Raw genomic sequence first — 18,580 nt, 5'->3', positions numbered from 1 at the left:
TTTGTAAATGTTTATGTGCTAGAGGCAACGTGGACAGTCTCTAGAAACAAACGGGACCCCCTGGTAAGCTAGATGCGCTAGTAGGACAAGGAAATTGTCCCCCCGCTGCTCCGCCCACGGGCTTAGACCAGACACAAAAGAAACGGGCTCTGAGCTCGGAGGCGCAGCCCTCCCCATCCGCATCGGAGCGGCAGGGCTGCAGCGCCCCGGCTGCCCGGGCTCCCGCCCCCGCCCCCGTCCCTCGGGCCTCGGAAGTGACGCAGCGCGCCCCGCCCCCGCTGCTAGATCCGCTGCTGCTGCCGCGGCGGGCGAACCTGCAGGAGGCGGCGGCGGCAGCGGCGGCGGCCGAGGCCGAGAGGAAGATGGCGGACGGTGTGGACCACATAGACATTTACGCGGATGTGGGCGAAGAATTCAACCAGGTACGTGAGGCCCTGGGTCCCCGCCGCCGCCGTCGCGGGCGACACTGCGGCCTGGACGCCGGCTGGGGCCCGTCGCGGACCGCGAGCCGGTGCGGCTGCAGACCGTGCGCCCTTGCCGCCTCTGGGCCGCGCCGCTTGACCCCGGCGCGGCGCCCCTCGCCCTCCGTTCTACCGCGTCGTTTCGCGGGCTGCGGGGCCTGGAGCGCGGATGCGGGCCGCGGTGCAGCCGCCGCCGGCCCCTCCCTCGCCGCCGCCTCACTCCCCATTGTTGGTGGCGGCCGGCGAGGGCTTCCCGCCGCGCTAGGCCGCGTGTGCGGGGCGGGGAGAACGGGCCGCCGCGCCCCCTCCCCCGCCACGGCTTGTGAAGAAACCCCGGCGGGGCGCGCGCCCGCTGCAGCCTCTAGCCCTGCCCTGCCGCCCGGGCTCCGATTTCTCCCGTCGCTCCATTTTGTCTGCCTGTCCGCGCACGGTCGCCTCATGGAAGGCCGCGTTCACAGCCCTTTGTATCCCGCGCGCCCAGTCCCCGGGGCTCCTGCTCGCGTTTGCGACAGGTTTCGGCGTGGCGCCTTCCTCCTCCTCACCTCTCCCTGTGAAGGCGGCTTTAGGGGTGGGCACTTCTGCAACAAGTCGTCTGACTTAGGGCGCAGAGATGGTATTTAAAAGTCAGTATGCGGACCTGGCTCATCAATCGAAAGCTTTTCAGTGCCTTGAAGGCCCTGTCGTTCTTGGCTTTTGACATGAAAATACCTGTGAAGATAACTGGCTTGGGCCAAAAGGAAGACTCGGAAGCGCGGTGGTTGGATAGAACAAAAAGATGGTAGCTCATCAACAGATCAGAGTGATTAAAACGAAGAAAGAACGTCCATCCGAAATTCTTACGGTATATTTGAAAAATAGGGTTGTGGGTATGACCCTATATTTGAAAGCAAAGTGTTTCACCCCCGAGGGTTCAGCTTAACGTTTTTGAAAGTCTGGAGAAAGTGAGAATGCAAGGTTTTCCCGTTGTCTCAGGTCACGGTTTGCCTAGAATTAGCTGTGGAGCTGAGATGTCTGAGGATGAGCATCCTTGCAAAAGCTCTCCCGTTTGTTACTGGAGTGGTGACGTTTAAGCCCTTTTACCTGCTGTTAACATCTTTACCGCATTTTATGTAGTAACATTTTAGAAAATCAAATCGTGCCTAACCGCAGTGCACTTAAAAGCTTTTATTTTATTTTATTTTATTTTATTATCCAGGTCCGTGTGAGAAGCTTAATACAATTCCGTTGGTTTATGTGCCCGCCCCTATTAAGTCCTATTTGTAATTAGGGGCTCAAGATTTTTAAAAATATGAAAACTCAGAAATCCTTACTGTTGTATTTTTTAGGAGTGACTTTGTGCCTCTGGTTTAAATATTAAAAAAGCAATTACCATAAGCTTTAAATATTTACTACTACTCGGTTAAAGACTGGATATGTTTAAATGTAATCCATTGTAATAAAATGTTAAGCTTGAAAATCTGTTTCTGTGCTTGTATTTTGAATACCCAATATTGTGTCAAAATTGGAAAGTTTCCTTGACTGCTACACAGATTTTAATGCTTTTAAGATCACAGACCTCTAGGAAATTTCCTTTATTTGTGAGTATTAACATTACATCCTAAAGATGACCTTAACATCGAGGAAAGGAACAATTAAGTGTTCAGGACTGTCTGCATTAGCCTTTCTTACAAGAGTACAGTGCTTCACCTTTCAATGCACCCAATTTTAGTAGTTGAGCCTTGTTTAGTACCTCTTCATGGAATATTTTTAGGCTTTTGCATACTTAATTTGGGAGGGACATTTCCCATTGAAGAATGATACTCTCTTATCCCTGTGCAGTAACTAGTGCTAGACAAGAGGTTAAAAAAGATGAAAATTAGTGGACCCAATGAAGAACTACTATGTAGGCTTTTTAAAATGTAATTTTTCATTGATTTGTACCTACAGCATTATATCTAACACATAGTTATAACTTGACTAGTGAAATCTTTATGTGTTTGAATAGATTAATGGGGAGATTAAATAGAAGTGTGTTGTTATTTTGCATATAATTGACTTAATCTGCTTGCTCCACTAATTCCTGAACCAAAAATGTCTACAAGAGGATTGATTGCTGGTCTTTTTCAAGATTACTATCATTGAAATATTTTTTGAAGTCCTATCAGAATTAAAGGCAACCACAAAATTATTTTATTTAGTCTGTACTCTTATTAGCAGATCACCTTTTTTCTCCTAGCTGCTGTAGTAACCTGTGACTTGTATTTGAGCTGAGTAAAATCTTTTATAGTACCATTAGCCAGTCTTGTTTTGGCTTCTAAGCTGCTTTAATTTTTTTTATCTTTGGTTTCCAGTGTGAGCTACAGTTTTAGTTGGATTTGTGTACTTGGAAATTCTGTGAGGTCATGTATTTTCCATTTTCCACTATTTTAAGTGGTCATGTTTTTATTTTTTGTTTTGGTATTTCACTCATTTCAAAAAGACATTCAACAGTCTTTAGAAGAAACTAATTTGGAGATGGAGTGAGAAAAAGTCAGTGAAACTATACAGTAGAATTCCTTTCTTAACCAAATTAATTTAAGAATGGAGAATCAAGGGGAGAAGACACAGGAACTGACTATTATTCATGGGTGCCCTTTAGTTCTTAAATTGAAAGGTTTTGGATGCCATCAAATTGGGAATAGTTGCATTAATGGAAGAAGAATTTGAATCACTTCTGACTCTATCTACATTACTTGAATTTAGAATTGAGCAGAAAAAAGTTTTGTTCTACACTCTATCAGTTTACTTTGAACCGGGATTTGTATTACAGTGTAATAACTAGTCTAATATTTAGTAATTCCAGGTTTTTGTTTGTTTTTTTTTTTTTTTTGCCAAAGCTAAATAATAATTTTAAATATTCTGTTGTTAAGGATAACATTTCTTTCTTTGTTTCTTTTGGGTACCCGGGATTAAACTCATGGGCACTTGACCACTGAGCCACATCCCCAGCCCTATTTTTTTTTTGAGAGACAGGGTCTCCCTGAGTTGCTTAGTGCCTAGCTTTTGCTGAAGCTGTCTTTGAACTGGGGAACCTCCTGCCTCAGCCCTATTATATGTGCCAACAAAGGTTACAAAGTTTAGATAGTCTCTACACTCCCAATGGGTGGAGTAAAATAATTACATAATTACAATATAGGTCCTATATTGTAGTTACCCTTTTTTTATGTATATACCTGTAGAATTTTCAGCTATGAGGAGGAATCAAGAAAAAGTCTATGAACTTTGAGGAAAATTAAGACAAGTTGTATGTCCCCTACCTAAATGCTAAAGAAGCATTTCAGTTTGGAGTTTTTCAGGTTTAATAGTTGAGCATCATTAATCTGAAATTGGAAATGCTCCAAAATCTAAAACTTGTTGAGGCATGTGTTGGTGCTCAAAACGTTTTAAATTTGGGGATTAGGGATATTCATCTTTGTGCCTTGATGTAGTATGTATTTTTCTTGTTTAGGACGTCAAAAGATCTTAATGTAGAATATAATTTCTCATCTGTCAGGCTGTGGGTCACTGATAGCAATACTAATTTAGTAATCTGACCTCCCAACTTTAAGATAAAAGTATACAGACTTGGTGGTTGTTTAAAAAAATATGTAAATACACACACACACACACACATATATATATATATATTCTTTAGGCGTTAAGGACCTAGACATCCTCACAAGCCACTTTTAGTTCATGAGTGATTTTGCTTTGTATTTAGTTATGTTTTTACTCTAGCCAGTAATGGGAAATACTTTTATTGGGCAAATATCAGTGAAACATTTCTGATAAATTTGCTTATGCTTAATAGAAAATGGTTTTAAGATAAGTCTGTAATGTCCAGAATGAGGTATATTAGAGATTGATTCAGAAACATGAATAGAAATGTTTAGGGGAGTTAGAACTCTACTTTGGTTTTACTATGATCATAGTTAATTTGGGTACCCGGGATTAATTGCACACTTTGTGGGTTATATGGCATATTTTTAGTATCAAGTTGGCTTCCTTAGTATTAGTTGAGCTTTTCACAGGGGTTACAAACTAATTTTAATATTAGAACATAATCCAAAAGTGATAATTTTTAAAAAATATAGCCCTCTAGTGGGTTCCACATCCATGGATTCAACCAACCACAGATCTAAAATATTTTGGGTAATATTTGCATCTGTACTGAATATGTACAGGCATTTTTCATGACATTATTCCCTGAATAGTATGTCAACTATTTACATAGTGTTTACATTTTATTAGCTATCAGAAGTAAACCTAGAGAAGATTTAAAATGTGAAAGCATGTGTATAATTTATATGCAAAAAAAACCCATATATACATGGGACTTAAGCCTCTGCAAAGTTTGGTATTTCCAAGTGGGTTGGTTGCAGGGTTGGGGTGGTTGCAGGGTTGGGGTGGTACGTTGGAAACAATCACCTGCTGATAATGGGCATGACTGTTATTTACTACTGGATTTTGTGTGCAAGTAGTTTTCTTCCATGGTGTAGAATACATTTTGTAACTCTCCTCCTTTTATAGTTTCCTAAATGGAAATGACTATAAAAGTCCATTACTTTTTTTGTTTTATAGTAGAAGGACTTTAAAACAAGTGGCCCTTGCTGTGTGTTACTGATTAGTGTCCTATAATTCACAAAAGATATTAACCATGATTTTAGGACCCCTAAAACCATTGTTAAAACCCATCAGGGAGAATGAAGAATATTTTGATAGCCCAAGGTAATCCCAATAATGGAATATAGTATATATGTGATATTAAAATTTTATAGGGAGTAACTAGGGAAAAACTGCCAAAATACAGCTCTTTGAAGGGAGGGAGAATGGGGCTAATGAAAAAACAATTGTGAAAGATTATTTTAAGGAAATTAGTAGGATGTTGGTCTATCTATTATATATTTGTTTTTTTCTGACATGGAAACAGCAGTTTTGTATCATGTAGGACAAAATCTTGAGAGGATACCCTGCCTTTAGAATGATTGTAGTAATTTAGATTGGTAGAGAATGAAAAAAATTACTTAGTGAAAATTTTCAACAAGTCCTAAGTGCTGTTGCTTACTAGGAGTTATATACCCCTTTACTAGTGATTTGCTCGCTCCCATGAAAAGTGGATAAGATTGGGGAACCTTGGGTATTTAAAATAATTAGAGGGATTATATTGAAATTTTCTCATATTTGAATGCCATTAAAATTAAAATAATTGAAAAGACCCTTCACATAGAACTTGACACTGTTGAGTACTTATCTTTGACAAAGTAGAAACATTTGTTTTTTAGTTTGTTCAGTATATTTCAGAGTTTGCTTTCTTTATAGATGACCAGTGATATTTTGCATAATTTCAGGATATGCGTATTTTCTCACTTGATTGAATTGGGAGTAAAGTGGATGTGCTATATATTTTGTAATGTAAAAGATAAGTATGATATAATGAAGCTGAAAAGATTATTGATACAACAAAAGAATATTGCTTTGAGTTGAATTTTTAGAGATGGTGGCAAATGTATTCAGATTCATTAATATTTTTTTCACCAAGTCGAAGTGTATACCATTGGGGTTAGGAGTACTGGCTGTGGCCTTGGAACAGAGTGAAGCTAACTAGTCAACATGGAGATTAAATCCCAGGACCATGGTCTCATTTAGAATCATACTTCAACCATTTGGAAGCAGTCCAACTACCAGACAAAGTGGCTAATTCTATATTGGTAGAATCATAGCAATATGGAAAATTGGGTGATGTCAACATAGGAATTCATGGACTTGCAAAAAATAGTAAGTGATTATAATGTACCAGGTTAGTGTAGCTGCAATCAATGTTGTAAATTAATGTCTATTCGTGTAAACATTTTCATAGATTTCCAACTAATGAAAAATACAATGTCTTTGTGTAAGTGGAAATATAAATTTAAATATTAGTCTTATTATTAATAACACTTGCATTCTTTTTTACTCTCCCTCAGACCATATATTGTGATTAGTCTCTGCTGAGGAGGATGGAAACACAGCTCCCTTTGAATAATAAAAATAACTCTACTTGATGTACAGAACTGGATTGCAAGAGAGTTTAAAGTGCCCACTATCTCTTGTGGGAAGCTTTTTAGTATTTTTAAGTGTATGGAACCACTGCTGCAGCCACGCCACCTGAATGAAGCTTCAGCAACACTGAAACTTCATAACAAAACACTCCTTTTTTTCTAGTTTTAACTGTCACTGCACTTTGAATATGTTAAATTAACAAAAACTAATTTCTTAAAGAGATATTTTGGTATTGCTGTGTAATAAAGTAATGGCATTATTTAGTGATTTGTGGTCTTAGTTTCTGCCCATTGCTAAAGATGGCTTTAGTCACTTAATATTTTGAACCCCTTATTAAATAAGTCTTAAACTCTAGCTCATAACAAATAAAATTGGTATGTAAAAGATTCTCTAGTAAACTGGATAGCTCATTATTTATGAAGATCACCTGAAGATGACATTAGAAATTTGAGGTCCCTTGGGTTATGGTATTTACCCTTCTGGGTTTTTTGTTTTTCTTTTTCTTTTGCTTTGTTTTTAAAGAAAACTTATTCTGACTCAGAACAAAACAATAGCCATGTTCCCTTGTGGTCCACAGTAATATCTAACTATTCTGTTTGCCATCATGTAACAAATGCTTTCTCTAGGTCATTTATTCATGTAGTTGTCCCTAAAACTATTAGTTCTTCCTTATATGCCATTTGTATGACAGTTCCTTAATAAATTGTATAAATGGATAGATTATACGAATGATGTCCGAACTTTTAGTTGTCTTATATTTGTCTTTTCTTTTTACCTCAAATATTCTATCTCATAAGAATAAAAACAGTTTATACTGATTTTAAATACGTAGTCTTGGAAAGGGAGGAAGATAAAAATGGAGATTTTTCTTTGCTACAGGGTTAGTTAAGGTTGTGGCCCAGTAATCATTACTAACGGCAATTAAATGGTGTTGCATGTTCTGCTGAATCCTACACTGCATTTTTTTTTTGTGCTTATTTACAAATTAATATTTTCTTACATTTTCTCTGGGTTGCATATCTATTTCTTTTTTGTTTTCTCTTCCTTCTTCCTCGCTTATCATTGACACCCACTAGCATTGCTTTAGTTCTGCTGGTGACAATCATTGGCAGAGTTTTACTAAATCTTTATTCTAGTAAATATTTTTCTCTTGCTAATTTACTTGACTAGATATTTAAAAAGTCAGGTAAGCACTAGCTCTTTGTTGACTTAAAATAAGATACTAATTTTAATTGTTTGACCTATATTTCATTGTTTTTCTAGATAATTTATTATGGCATTTTAAATCATGTACCTACCCACATTTCTATGACCTTTTCCTATAGTTCAACTGACTGTCTTTTTCTAAAACTCTAGTAACTTTCTCAGGGTTGGGAAACAAGGTCTGAATGCTATAGAAAATTAGTTATGTTCTTCTGTGTTCAAATATTAAGAACTTAAAATGGCTTTGGGTTTTGTTATAGTCTTATGCCAAATATTCTTTTAAAATTTGTCTACTAATATTCGTGTATTGTTATTTAAGAAACACTTCATCCAAGGAAGGTTTTAGTTATAGTCACCATTCAAGAATACATCTGTTGCATAAAGTAAGAAAAGACTTGTGATCTTTGGGACTTTTTTTTAGCTTCCATCATGATTTTAAAATAAAAAGAAGAGTTGAATGAATTTGTGTTCAAGTCTGTTTAGTATTCTGACCATTGTATAATCTGGAGCATTATTTCTGTACTCAGGAAGCGGAATATGGTGGGCATGATCAGATAGATTTATATGATGATGTCATCTCTCCATCTGCAAATAATGGAGATGCCCCAGAAGACCGGGATTACATGGATACTCTCCCTCCAACTGTTGGTGATGATGTTGGCAAAGGAGCAGCACCAAATGTTGTCTATACCTATACTGGAAAGAGAATTGCATTATATATTGGAAATCTAACATGGGTAAGTAAAGTTAACATATGAACTGAGTTATTAGTCATTAATTGTAAACTGCTCTAGTAGTTTGTTTTTGTCCCAGAATTTTTTTTTTTCCTTTGGTACCAGGGATTAAACCCTGTGGTGCCCCCTCCCCAGCCCTTTTTATTTTTAATTTTGAGACAGGTCCCACTAAGTTGCTGAGGCTGGTTTTGAACTTGTATCCCCCTGCCTTGGCCTCCTCAGTTGCTATGGTTACAGGCGTGCACCATTGAGCCCATTTTGTTTCTTTATGTTTGCTTATGCAATAAGAACCTTAAAAACACTTACCTTTAAAAAGTCATTGATTTAATTCTTCCTAGTTTTGAATTTTGTAGACCTTCATTTTGTCTTGGGTGGACATACCAATTAATTATAGTTAAATTTTTTTTGTCTTTAATTATGCTTTATATGTTACTACTCCTACCTGACTTAGGGTGTTCCAATTAAGAAAAATGTTTGCATAGGGTCTCAAACTAGGATTTATCAATGTAGAAAGAGACATATATTACCACTCCTGATTTTAAAATATTGTTAATTTCCCAATTCATATTACAGACTGTTGATTTGAAATCTGAATGTCCAATATCTCTATTTGTTTACTTATTGGTGTTAAACCTGAAATACCCATAAAAGTAATCCAGGTAGAATTTTTCCACTTAAGCTGTTATATAAATTTGAAAGTTTAAAAATAATGTACTACAAGTCAAATTGAAACATGGCACTCTTCTACTTCCTTAATAAAAATATGTTTTTTATTAATATTTACTACTTTAATAAAAATAATTATTTTTAGTAAGAATGTCTTTAATTTTTACTGAACAGTCTTTTCAAACTAAGTGACTGATTTTGTACCACTTAGTTTGCCATTCAGAGCAATCTTTGCAGTGTTGAAAATAATAGCATAGTTAAGAGCGTGGTTGCTAAGTAAAAATTTGAATCTTGGTTCCACGGTCTTGATTTTGTGACTTTGGGCAAGCTTTTTACCTTCCCTATTGCGTCAAATGTAAAAAAATGGAAATGATGGGATTTACCTGTGTTTTAACAGTTAACCACTTGTCTTTATTTCCTTTATTTTTTCTCTACTGTAAAACATTTTATTTGTTTTTTATCTTTTCCCACTAGATTGTTAGCTGTATGAGAGCAGAAATTTTGTTTTCGTATCCAGCCCTAGAATGGTGCTGGCATATAGGTGGTACATAGATATGTAGAAGGTACTCATACATATTAGTTTATTTTCTCCAGGTTTTTTTTTAATATTTATTTTTTAGTTATAGTTGGTCACAATACCTTTATTTCACTTATTTATTTTTATGTGGTGCTGAGGATTGAACCCAGGGCCTCATGCGTACAAGGCAAGCGCGCTACCGCTGAGCCACAACTCCAGCCCACTTTTCTCCAGTTTATATTCAAACACAAGATGAAATTTATTTCACAAAATATTTTCCTTTAAGGGAAGAAGTGACAAGTGAAATTGGTTTTATTGAAAACTTAAAATCAGAGTAGTTTAAAGCTGAAAGAGGTTAGGTTTCCAGATTCTTTTGTGGAGCTGAAATCTAGTAATTAGATTTCTATTGAGTGTGAATTTTCTCTTGTTTAACTTGAGTTTACCTTTAAAACCTAAATTCAAGAAATAAAAATCCTGGGTATGTTTTAATAGTTAATAAGTGGAAAATATCTTGCAGTGGACAACAGATGAAGACTTAACGGAAGCAGTTCATTCTTTGGGAGTAAATGATATTTTGGAAATAAAATTTTTTGAAAATCGAGCAAATGGCCAATCGAAGGGGTAAGAATTTTGTGTTGTTTTTATAATAAAATTTAAGTTAGATTTTGATTGCAATGTGTGTTAGTTTTCCTTAAGGTTAATGCTAATTACATGTGCATAAGACATGATTACATTGGAAGGAGGATCTTTGGTAAAGATTCATACTCATTTCATATACCTTGTTATTTAGCACACTAAAAAAATGGGCAAGATAAGGCTTACTTTCAAATTTTCCTGAGTTTTCTTCATCTATGGTTGAAATAACAATTTTAAGAAGCATTGCTCTTCCTGTGGATTAAGAGATGGAAGCCTGGTGCAGTGGCGCATGTTTATAATCTTGGTGACTCAGGAAGCTGAGACAGGAGGATTGTTAAATTCCAGGGCAAGCTCAGCAATTTAGTTATAGTTGGTCACAATACTTTTATTTCACTTATTTATTTTTATGTGGTTCTGAGGATTGAACCCAGGGCCTCATGCGTGCAAGGCAAGCGCAGTCCTTATTTTTTAGATCATCTGAAAAATAAGTAAGGACTACAGATGTAGCTAAGAAGTAAAGCATCCTTGGGATTCATTCCCCAAAACTACTAAAAGAGAGAGGGCTGGAGTTGTGGCTCAGCAGTAGAGCGCTCATCTAGCATGTGCGGGGCCCTGGGTTCAATCCTCAGCACCATATGAAGATAAATAAATAAATAAAGGTGTTGTGTCCAACTACAACTAAAAAATAAATATTAAAAGAGATGAGGTGAAAATGAACACTGGAAAATGATCTAATCTGGATATTTTGCTTTCTTTTCTTTTCGGAGGAGGTACTGGGGATTGAACTCAGGGGCACTTGACCACTGAGCCACACCTCCAGCCCTGTTTTGTATTTTATTTAGAAACAGGGTCTCACTGATTATATTAGTGCCTCGCCTTTGCCAGGGCTGGCTTTGAACTTGCAGGCCTCCTGCCACAGCCTCCCAAGCCACTGGGATTATAGGCATGCGCCACTGCGCCCAGCTATTAATACCAAACTGTACAAATGATATAGGATCATTGTAGGAATATTGGAAACTCCAAGCATCCAAAAGTAAGAAAACACTGCAATCTCACCATATACAGATAATCGTATTTTAGTGAATATACTTTCAGGTTTTTTCCTAAAGCAACAGTTTCTAAATTCACATATTTTATAACTTGTTTGATATAAAGAGTAGAACAAATATTTAGCAATAAATACACATCTTAACATTCTTATTCTTAGTTACTTTGGATTTTTTTTTTTTTTAAGGATAAATTTTTAGACACAGAATGATAAAGAATATGCTGGGTTTTTGTTGTTGTTTAGTTCTCTAAAAAGGTTGTACTAGTTTATAGTAAATTAAGAATATCTTCAAAATTTGCAGTCTGATCACCATCCTTATCTCCTGTTCCAAGGCACTATCATCTCTCTCTTGAACTTTTGCAGTTGTTTCCAAACTGGTGTCCCTTCTATCACTCTGTGTCCTATACTGCACGTGATAAAAGTTTTTTAGCTTTAAATAATGTTAGACCAACATCAATACTTTTCTACTCAGAATCCAGACGGCTTCCTGTCTCATAGTTGTTACCTTGCTATATCTATAGTGCTCTGTGATCTATTGCTGTTTTCCTATATGTCAGTCTTGTGTTTCTTGGCCATATTAGGCTCCTTGTTTTTCCAATAACTCTCTACATAAGACCCTTAGCTGTTCACCCCACCTCACTGGTCCCCCAGCTTTTTTGTGGTGCTAGGGTTTGAACCCAGGGCCTTGGGCATACAAGGCAATCACTCTACCAAGTGAGCTATATATCCCCAACCCTGTTTACTTTTCTTGACCCGATTTCCCCCCAAATACCACATGGCTCACTCTTTTATTCATTCTAGACTCAGACTTTTTAGTAAGAATTCCCTTTCTTGGCCACCCTGTACAATATAGTAAATTTCTTAACCTGTCTGTCTCCTTTATTTTTTCTCTACTATAAAACATTTTATTTACTTATTAACTTGTCTTTTCCCACTAGATTGTAAGCTCCATGAGAACAGAAATTTTGTTTTATTCACTGTTGTGTATCCAGCTAGAATGGTGCTGGCATATAGAAGATGGTGCTCAATGTGTAATTGTTAAATGAATTATTTTGCTTTTGTTTTTAATTTTTAATGCTGGGGATTGAACCCAGGATCTGGCACATGTTAAGCCCATACTCTGCTACTGGACTGTACCCTCAGTCCCAATTAAGTTGTTCCTAAATGTTGTGACCCAAGATAATATTAGATCAGCAACAGAATTTTTTGGCTAGAATAAGGGATCTCGTTAAGAATAAGAACCATATTGAAAATTAGGGCTGTAAGCTCCTAAAATCCTTACCCCCAGTAATCTCGAATTTCTATATTTGAAATTGATAATCATTTAGGGTTTTAAAAATTATTTTTATTATTGAAATATAATTTACACAACATAAAATATATTCCTATAAGGTGTATAATTCAGTGGCTTTTTGTTTTTGTTTTGTGTTTTTAGCATATTTACAAAATTGAGCAATCATGGCTACTATCTAATTTCAGAAACTCTATGCCTATTGTTAGTCACTCCCTAATTTCTTTCCCCCTCTTTGCTTACAACCACTAATGTACTTTCTATATCTGGATTTGCCTGTCTTGGCTATTTCATGTAAGTTAAATCATAAAATATGCAGTCTTGTGTATCTAGCTTTTTTCCACTTAGAATGATGTTTTCAAGATTTATCCATGTTATTGCAGGTATTAGCTTTTCTTTTTATGGCCGAATAATGTCCCATTATGTGGATGTAGCACTTTTTTTAATATTTGTTTTTAATATATTGGTAATGGGAATTGAACCCAGGGGTGCTTTTGTCACTGAGCTCCATCCCCAGCCCTTTTTTTTTTTTTTTTGAGACAGGTCTTGCTAAGTTGCTGAGAGCCTTAGCCTCCCAAGTCTCTGGGATTATGGGTTTGCACCACTGCAATATAGCACTTAAGAAAACAACAACAAAACTCCTTGATGAACATTTGGGTTGTTTCCACTTTGTGTTCTTACTGAAAACATCCCTGTGAATATTTGTGTACCAGTTTTGTATAAACATCTTTTCATTCTGTGGGTTTATATCTAGGAGTAGCAATATTGGGTTATATGGCAGCTCTATATTTAATGATTTGAGGAGCCACTAGATTGTTTGCCAAAGTGGTTGCATGATTTTATATGCCCATCATCAATGCACAAGGATTCTAGTTTCTTCATATTCTCACTAGCATTTGTTAAACATCTTTTTTATTATATTCATACTAGTGAGTATGAAATGGTATTTCATTGTTGTTTGATTTGTTGGAACATATTTCATGGCAGTAAAAAGTGAAAATAACATAAATGCCTGTGAACTGTATGGATTTTTTTTAAAAAGTTATATGTCTATAATATTAGTCATAAAAAATGAAGTGCTCATACTACAACATAGATGAACCTTGAAAATATTAAGGTTGGGGCTGGGGCTGTAGCTCTGTGACAGTGCTTTCCTAGCACTTGCAAGACACTGGGTTCGATCCTTAGCACCACATAAAAAAGGAAATAAAATAAAGGCATTCTGACCATCTACAACTACAAAACCCAGTTTTTGAAAAAAAAAAAGTATTAATGCTAAATAAGAGAAGCTGGTCATAAAAGAAGACACATTGTATAATATCATTCATATGAAATTTCAGAATATGTAAATTCACACATACAGAAAGTGGAATTGTGGTTCCCTAGGATTGAGGGATGGGAGGAAATGAGAGTGATGGCTAACGGGGTATGGAGTTTCATTTGGAGGGTAATGAAAATGGTCCACAATTGACTATGATGATGGTGGTAAAACTCAAACTGAAAGCCACTGAAATGTACATTTTAAGTGAGTGAGTTCTGTATTAAATAGGTATGAAAGTGTAAACTTGTGTAACTTTAAGAAATATTCTCAGGATTGTGTTTTGGTTTTACATAAAAGTAAGTTCAGACACTTTCTTTTTAATAACATTATTATTTATTCCTCCTTACTTTTATACCTCTACCCCTTTAAACACCTTTTAGATTTGCCCTCGTTGGTGTTGGGTCTGAGGCATCTTCAAAAAAGTTAATGGATCTGTTGCCTAAGAGAGAACTTCATGGTCAGAATCCTGTTGTAACTCCCTGCAATAAACAATTCCTGAGTCAATTTGAAATGCAGTCCAGGAAAAGTAAGCAATCTCTTAGGTCTTTTTTTAAAGATGTGTATTTTAACCATTGTTTCTACCATTTGTTAGGTGTTATATACTTAGTCTTAATATTTAGTTCTTTGAAGACTTGTTTTTATAAAGTTCATGCTTTGAATTGATTTAATTACTGGTTTTGACTGTGTATCCACATACTGGACCCCTACTTCCATTCCATTTTTCGCCAGATGTCAGACTCAATACTACATGATAGTGTGTAAGAAGGTTTTTGTTTGTTTGTTTTTCTTTTCGTCCCATGTGGTGCTGGGGATTGAACCTAGTGCCTCACGCATGCTAGGCAAGCACTGTACCACTGAGCCACAACCCCAGACCTAGTGTGTAAGTTCTATAGGGCTGCCATGCTTGTCCTGTCATTCTCGTGTTAGAGAAAGGAAGAAACTATATCCTAATCCTTAGACTCAAGAAAAGATATATATGTATATATATGTATGTTATGGTTATATGTTATGTTATGATTGGTGAGAGACCACTTATTACCAGAAAGTATTTATCAAGTTTGCTTTTTGGCACCAAGACCTTTTTTCATCAAAGTGAATATAGAAAAGATTTGTCATTTACGCACTTAGTTAATGTTAACATTTAAATAGATAACACGGATGAAAATGTAATTAACAGAAATTCAAGTGGTTGTTTCTCTTTTAATGTTTTAGCACTTATCTGAAGAATACATTATCAAATTTAAATGAATCTGTGCTACTGAAATTAAGATTTCTGTTGAAGAATTTCGGTCTTGGCTGCTGCAGAGTACTGGTATTTTGAAAGTAACTCATTTACTCAGTGAAAATAACATTTAAATATGGACATTTCAAGACTTCAAAAGAACTTAAATAGATGTGAATGTTTCCCTAACCAATACTTCTCAAGTAACTTGCACAGGCCTAAGACATCTGCAAGTTAATATGTAGTATAGTATAAGTGAACTTTGAAATAGAGTAGTTTGTAATGTAAATGGTTACATTTCAGAGAAATGTATAATAAGTGCTATTTATGAGTATTTGGATGTTTGCAGCTACACAATCGGGACAGATGTCTGGGGAAGGTAAAGCTGGTCCTCCAGGAGGCAGTTCACGAGCAGCATTTCCACAAGGTGGTAGAGGACGGGGCCGTTTTCCAGGGGCTGTTCCCGGTGGGGACAGATTTCCTGGGCCAGCAGGACCAGGAGGGCCACCCCCACCTTTTCCAGGTAAAACTTTTATTAAATTACCATGGATAAAACGTATCTACCTTAATACCTCTTTTCCTTTTCTCTCTTTTTCAAGTAATGCATTATTAATGTAACTTACTCTCCTTGTTATGCTATTTTTGGAATCCAGGAAATTTGATCAAGCATCTTGTTAAAGGAACTCGGCCTTTGTTCCTGGAAACTAGGATTCCATGGCATATGGGGCACAGCATAGAGGAAATACCCATTTTTGGCCTAAAAGGTCTTTATTTTTCTCCAAACTTGCTTGACTTATATATAGAATATTTACATCCGTCTTATTTTCTTACCTCTTAAAAAATCCTTTCAAGACCATTTTTCCTTGTTTCACTTTCTAGCTTGGCATCAGAGTAGAATATAAGGTGGGTGATTTCACTGTAAGAAGTGTATATACACTGAAAGATGGAAAATAACTCTAAGCACTGTAATCTTTTTAAAGCTTTTGTTTTAGTAATTTTTCTTAAGCATAAAGTAAGCTAGTTATAAATGTAAGAATATTCTTCGTCTTTGTAGTTATTAGTATAGTGTTTACGATATGGGTTTTATTTAAAAAGAAAGAATCTTGGTTTATAAGTTGTACTTTAAAAGTAAATTTTGTCATATAAAAGTTAAAATGCCTTTATTATTGAAGTGTTTTTTTCTCTCTCCTTTATTCTATAGCTGGACAGACTCCACCACGTCCGCCCTTAGGTCCTCCAGGCCCACCTGGCCCACCTGGCCCTCCACCTCCTGGTCAGGTTCTGCCTCCTCCTCTAGCTGGGCCTCCTAATCGAGGAGATCGCCCTCCACCACCAGTTCTTTTTCCTGGACAACCTTTTGGTCAGCCTCCATTGGGTCCACTTCCTCCTGGGCCTCCACCTCCAGTTCCAGGTTATGGCCCCCCTCCTGGGCCACCACCTCCACAACAGGGACCACCTCCACCTCCAGGCCCCTTTCCACCTCGCCCACCTGGTCCACTTGGGCCACCCCTTACACTTGCTCCTCCTCCGCATCTTCCGGGACCACCTCCAGGTGCCCCGCCGCCAGCTCCACATGTGAATCCGGCTTTCTTTCCTCCACCAACTAACAGTGGCATGCCTACATCTGATAGTAGAGGTCCACCACCAACAGACCCATATGGCCGACCTCCACCATATGATAGGGGTGACTATGGCCCTCCTGGAAGGTAAGTTTGTATATAGCAGTTAAAGTATTTGATTAATGATAAGAACAGTGATTCTGTGAAATCTATTCTATTGTATAAAATGTAAATATATCATTTCTGCCCTCCAAAGAGATGAGGATTCTAAGTCCTACTTTATTTCACCTGAAAGACACTAGTATAAGATAATTTTGCTTAGACTTGTTCTTTGTGTAGGAAAAATAACATCTTCCATATGGACAAGTAACTATTATCTTTCACGCACATGTTAAAAACTGCTAATATGAATTGGTTTACACTGTTTTGACTAACTAGAATCTATTAAATAGCAATTTATGATTTTTTTTTCTTTTATAGGGAAATGGATACTGCAAGAACACCATTGAGTGAAGCTGAGTTTGAAGAAATCATGAATAGAAATAGGGCAATCTCAAGCAGTGCTATTTCAAGAGCTGTGTCTGATGCCAGTGCTGGTTTGTATATTTCTCCCAGTATTAGTATTTCTTATTTATGTTATTAAGAATTATCTAAAAATTTAAGTGCAGTCTTAAAAATTTATAGTCTTTTTATATTCTGATGTCGTTAGCTATCTATTTTAAAAGCATTGAAAGAAGCTGTATGTCACAATATAGTGGAAAGACCCCTAATTTTATTAGGTTTAGATATAAATTCTAACCTTCACTGTTAATGTTTTAGGGACCTATGACAACTCATTTTTTTCTCATATTTGCAAAATAACTTGTTTCACAGAGCTGTAACAATAAATTGTGTTGATTTCATGAACGTAAAAACCTGTTGCAAATTTTGAAGCACACAGAAAAAGATATTATCATTTAAAAGCACATAATTTGGTAAAATGCTTTATCACTTTTATCCCCAAGTGCTTTGATGGCATTTTGAAAACAAAATTTGTTTGACATCAACTGTTTTCCTTTCCCCTATAGGTGATTATGGGAGTGCTATTGAGACATTGGTAACTGCAATTTCCTTAATTAAACAATCCAAAGTATCTGCGGATGATCGTTGCAAAGTTCTTATTAGCTCTTTGCAAGATTGCCTTCATGGAATTGAATCCAAGTCATATGGTTCTGGATCAAGGTAAAACTTTCCTGTCCCATGTCTTTTTAAAGCTGCTAGTTAGCAAAAGGAGAAAGTACTACTGTGTTTGGGACTTTAAAGTATGACTTCGATTTTACTTACCTTTTACTCAGCCGGAGTGAATTTTTTGACTATATCAATCAGGTATTTGCTTAAAATCTTTTAGAAGGCTTTTATTTAAAATAAATTTGTAAGCATTGAAGCACTATATGGCTCCTGTTCACTCATACCTGTAAAAATTGAGGCACTATATGATGTAGTCTCTTTTTAGCCTTGTTTTGTACCTCTCCCCTTAGTCACTATTCTCTAGCCAAATTGGAATCCCTTCTTTGGGACACATCAAATATTTGGCCATCTCTCTGATTATGTATTTGATATTCCTTCTGTTGGGAACCCTTTTCCCTGTCTATATCTTTGGGTCCGTATTCCTTCACATCTCAACTTAATTTGATTTCTAAGGGAAGGCCTTTTATCCCAGGTTAGTCCGTCATATCGTTCTGTTTCTTTCATTGTACTTACTGTAACCTTTTCTTGTTTGTTATTCCCCCTTTTTTCTGACTACAACACATAATGAATGAAGAGAAGGGCCTTAGCTATTGTGTTTACTATAGTATATTGTTTCTCATGTCTGAACATTGCCTGGTATGGAATAAATGTTTTTGAAT

General features: G+C 36.7%; 1 protein-coding gene across 4 annotated transcripts in view; it reads left to right on the top strand.

Moving 5' to 3' along the window:
• Positions 1 to 291: 291 nt before the first annotated feature.
• The window catches only part of Cpsf6 (cleavage and polyadenylation specific factor 6), a 33,020-nt gene continuing 14,731 nt past the window's right edge, over positions 292 to 18,580 (top strand). For 2 of the 4 annotated variants that reach the window (XM_027923954.3, XM_027923898.3), the window contains exons 1-9: positions 292 to 422; positions 8,228 to 8,437; positions 10,135 to 10,238; positions 14,294 to 14,439; positions 15,485 to 15,658; positions 15,789 to 15,899; positions 16,337 to 16,841; positions 17,175 to 17,290; positions 17,762 to 17,915. In XM_027923954.3, coding sequence (XP_027779755.1) covers positions 363 to 422; positions 8,228 to 8,437; positions 10,135 to 10,238; positions 14,294 to 14,439; positions 15,485 to 15,658; positions 15,789 to 15,899; positions 16,337 to 16,841; positions 17,175 to 17,290; positions 17,762 to 17,915 — 1,580 coding nt within the window. In that variant the 5' untranslated portion in view covers positions 292 to 362. The remainder of the gene's footprint in view (positions 423 to 8,227; positions 8,438 to 10,134; positions 10,239 to 14,293; positions 14,440 to 15,484; positions 15,659 to 15,788; positions 15,900 to 16,336; positions 16,842 to 17,174; positions 17,291 to 17,761; positions 17,916 to 18,580) is intronic. The other 2 variants (XM_027924084.2, XM_027924020.2) reach the window with 1 other exon arrangement.

This window comes from Marmota flaviventris, chromosome 3 (assembly GCF_047511675.1).
Source record: "Marmota flaviventris isolate mMarFla1 chromosome 3, mMarFla1.hap1, whole genome shotgun sequence".
In the NCBI taxonomy this organism is placed as follows: Eukaryota; Metazoa; Chordata; class Mammalia; order Rodentia; family Sciuridae; genus Marmota; species Marmota flaviventris.
The sequence above is the reverse complement of the archived record's forward strand: the minus strand, read 5'-3'. Positions and strand labels throughout refer to the sequence as shown.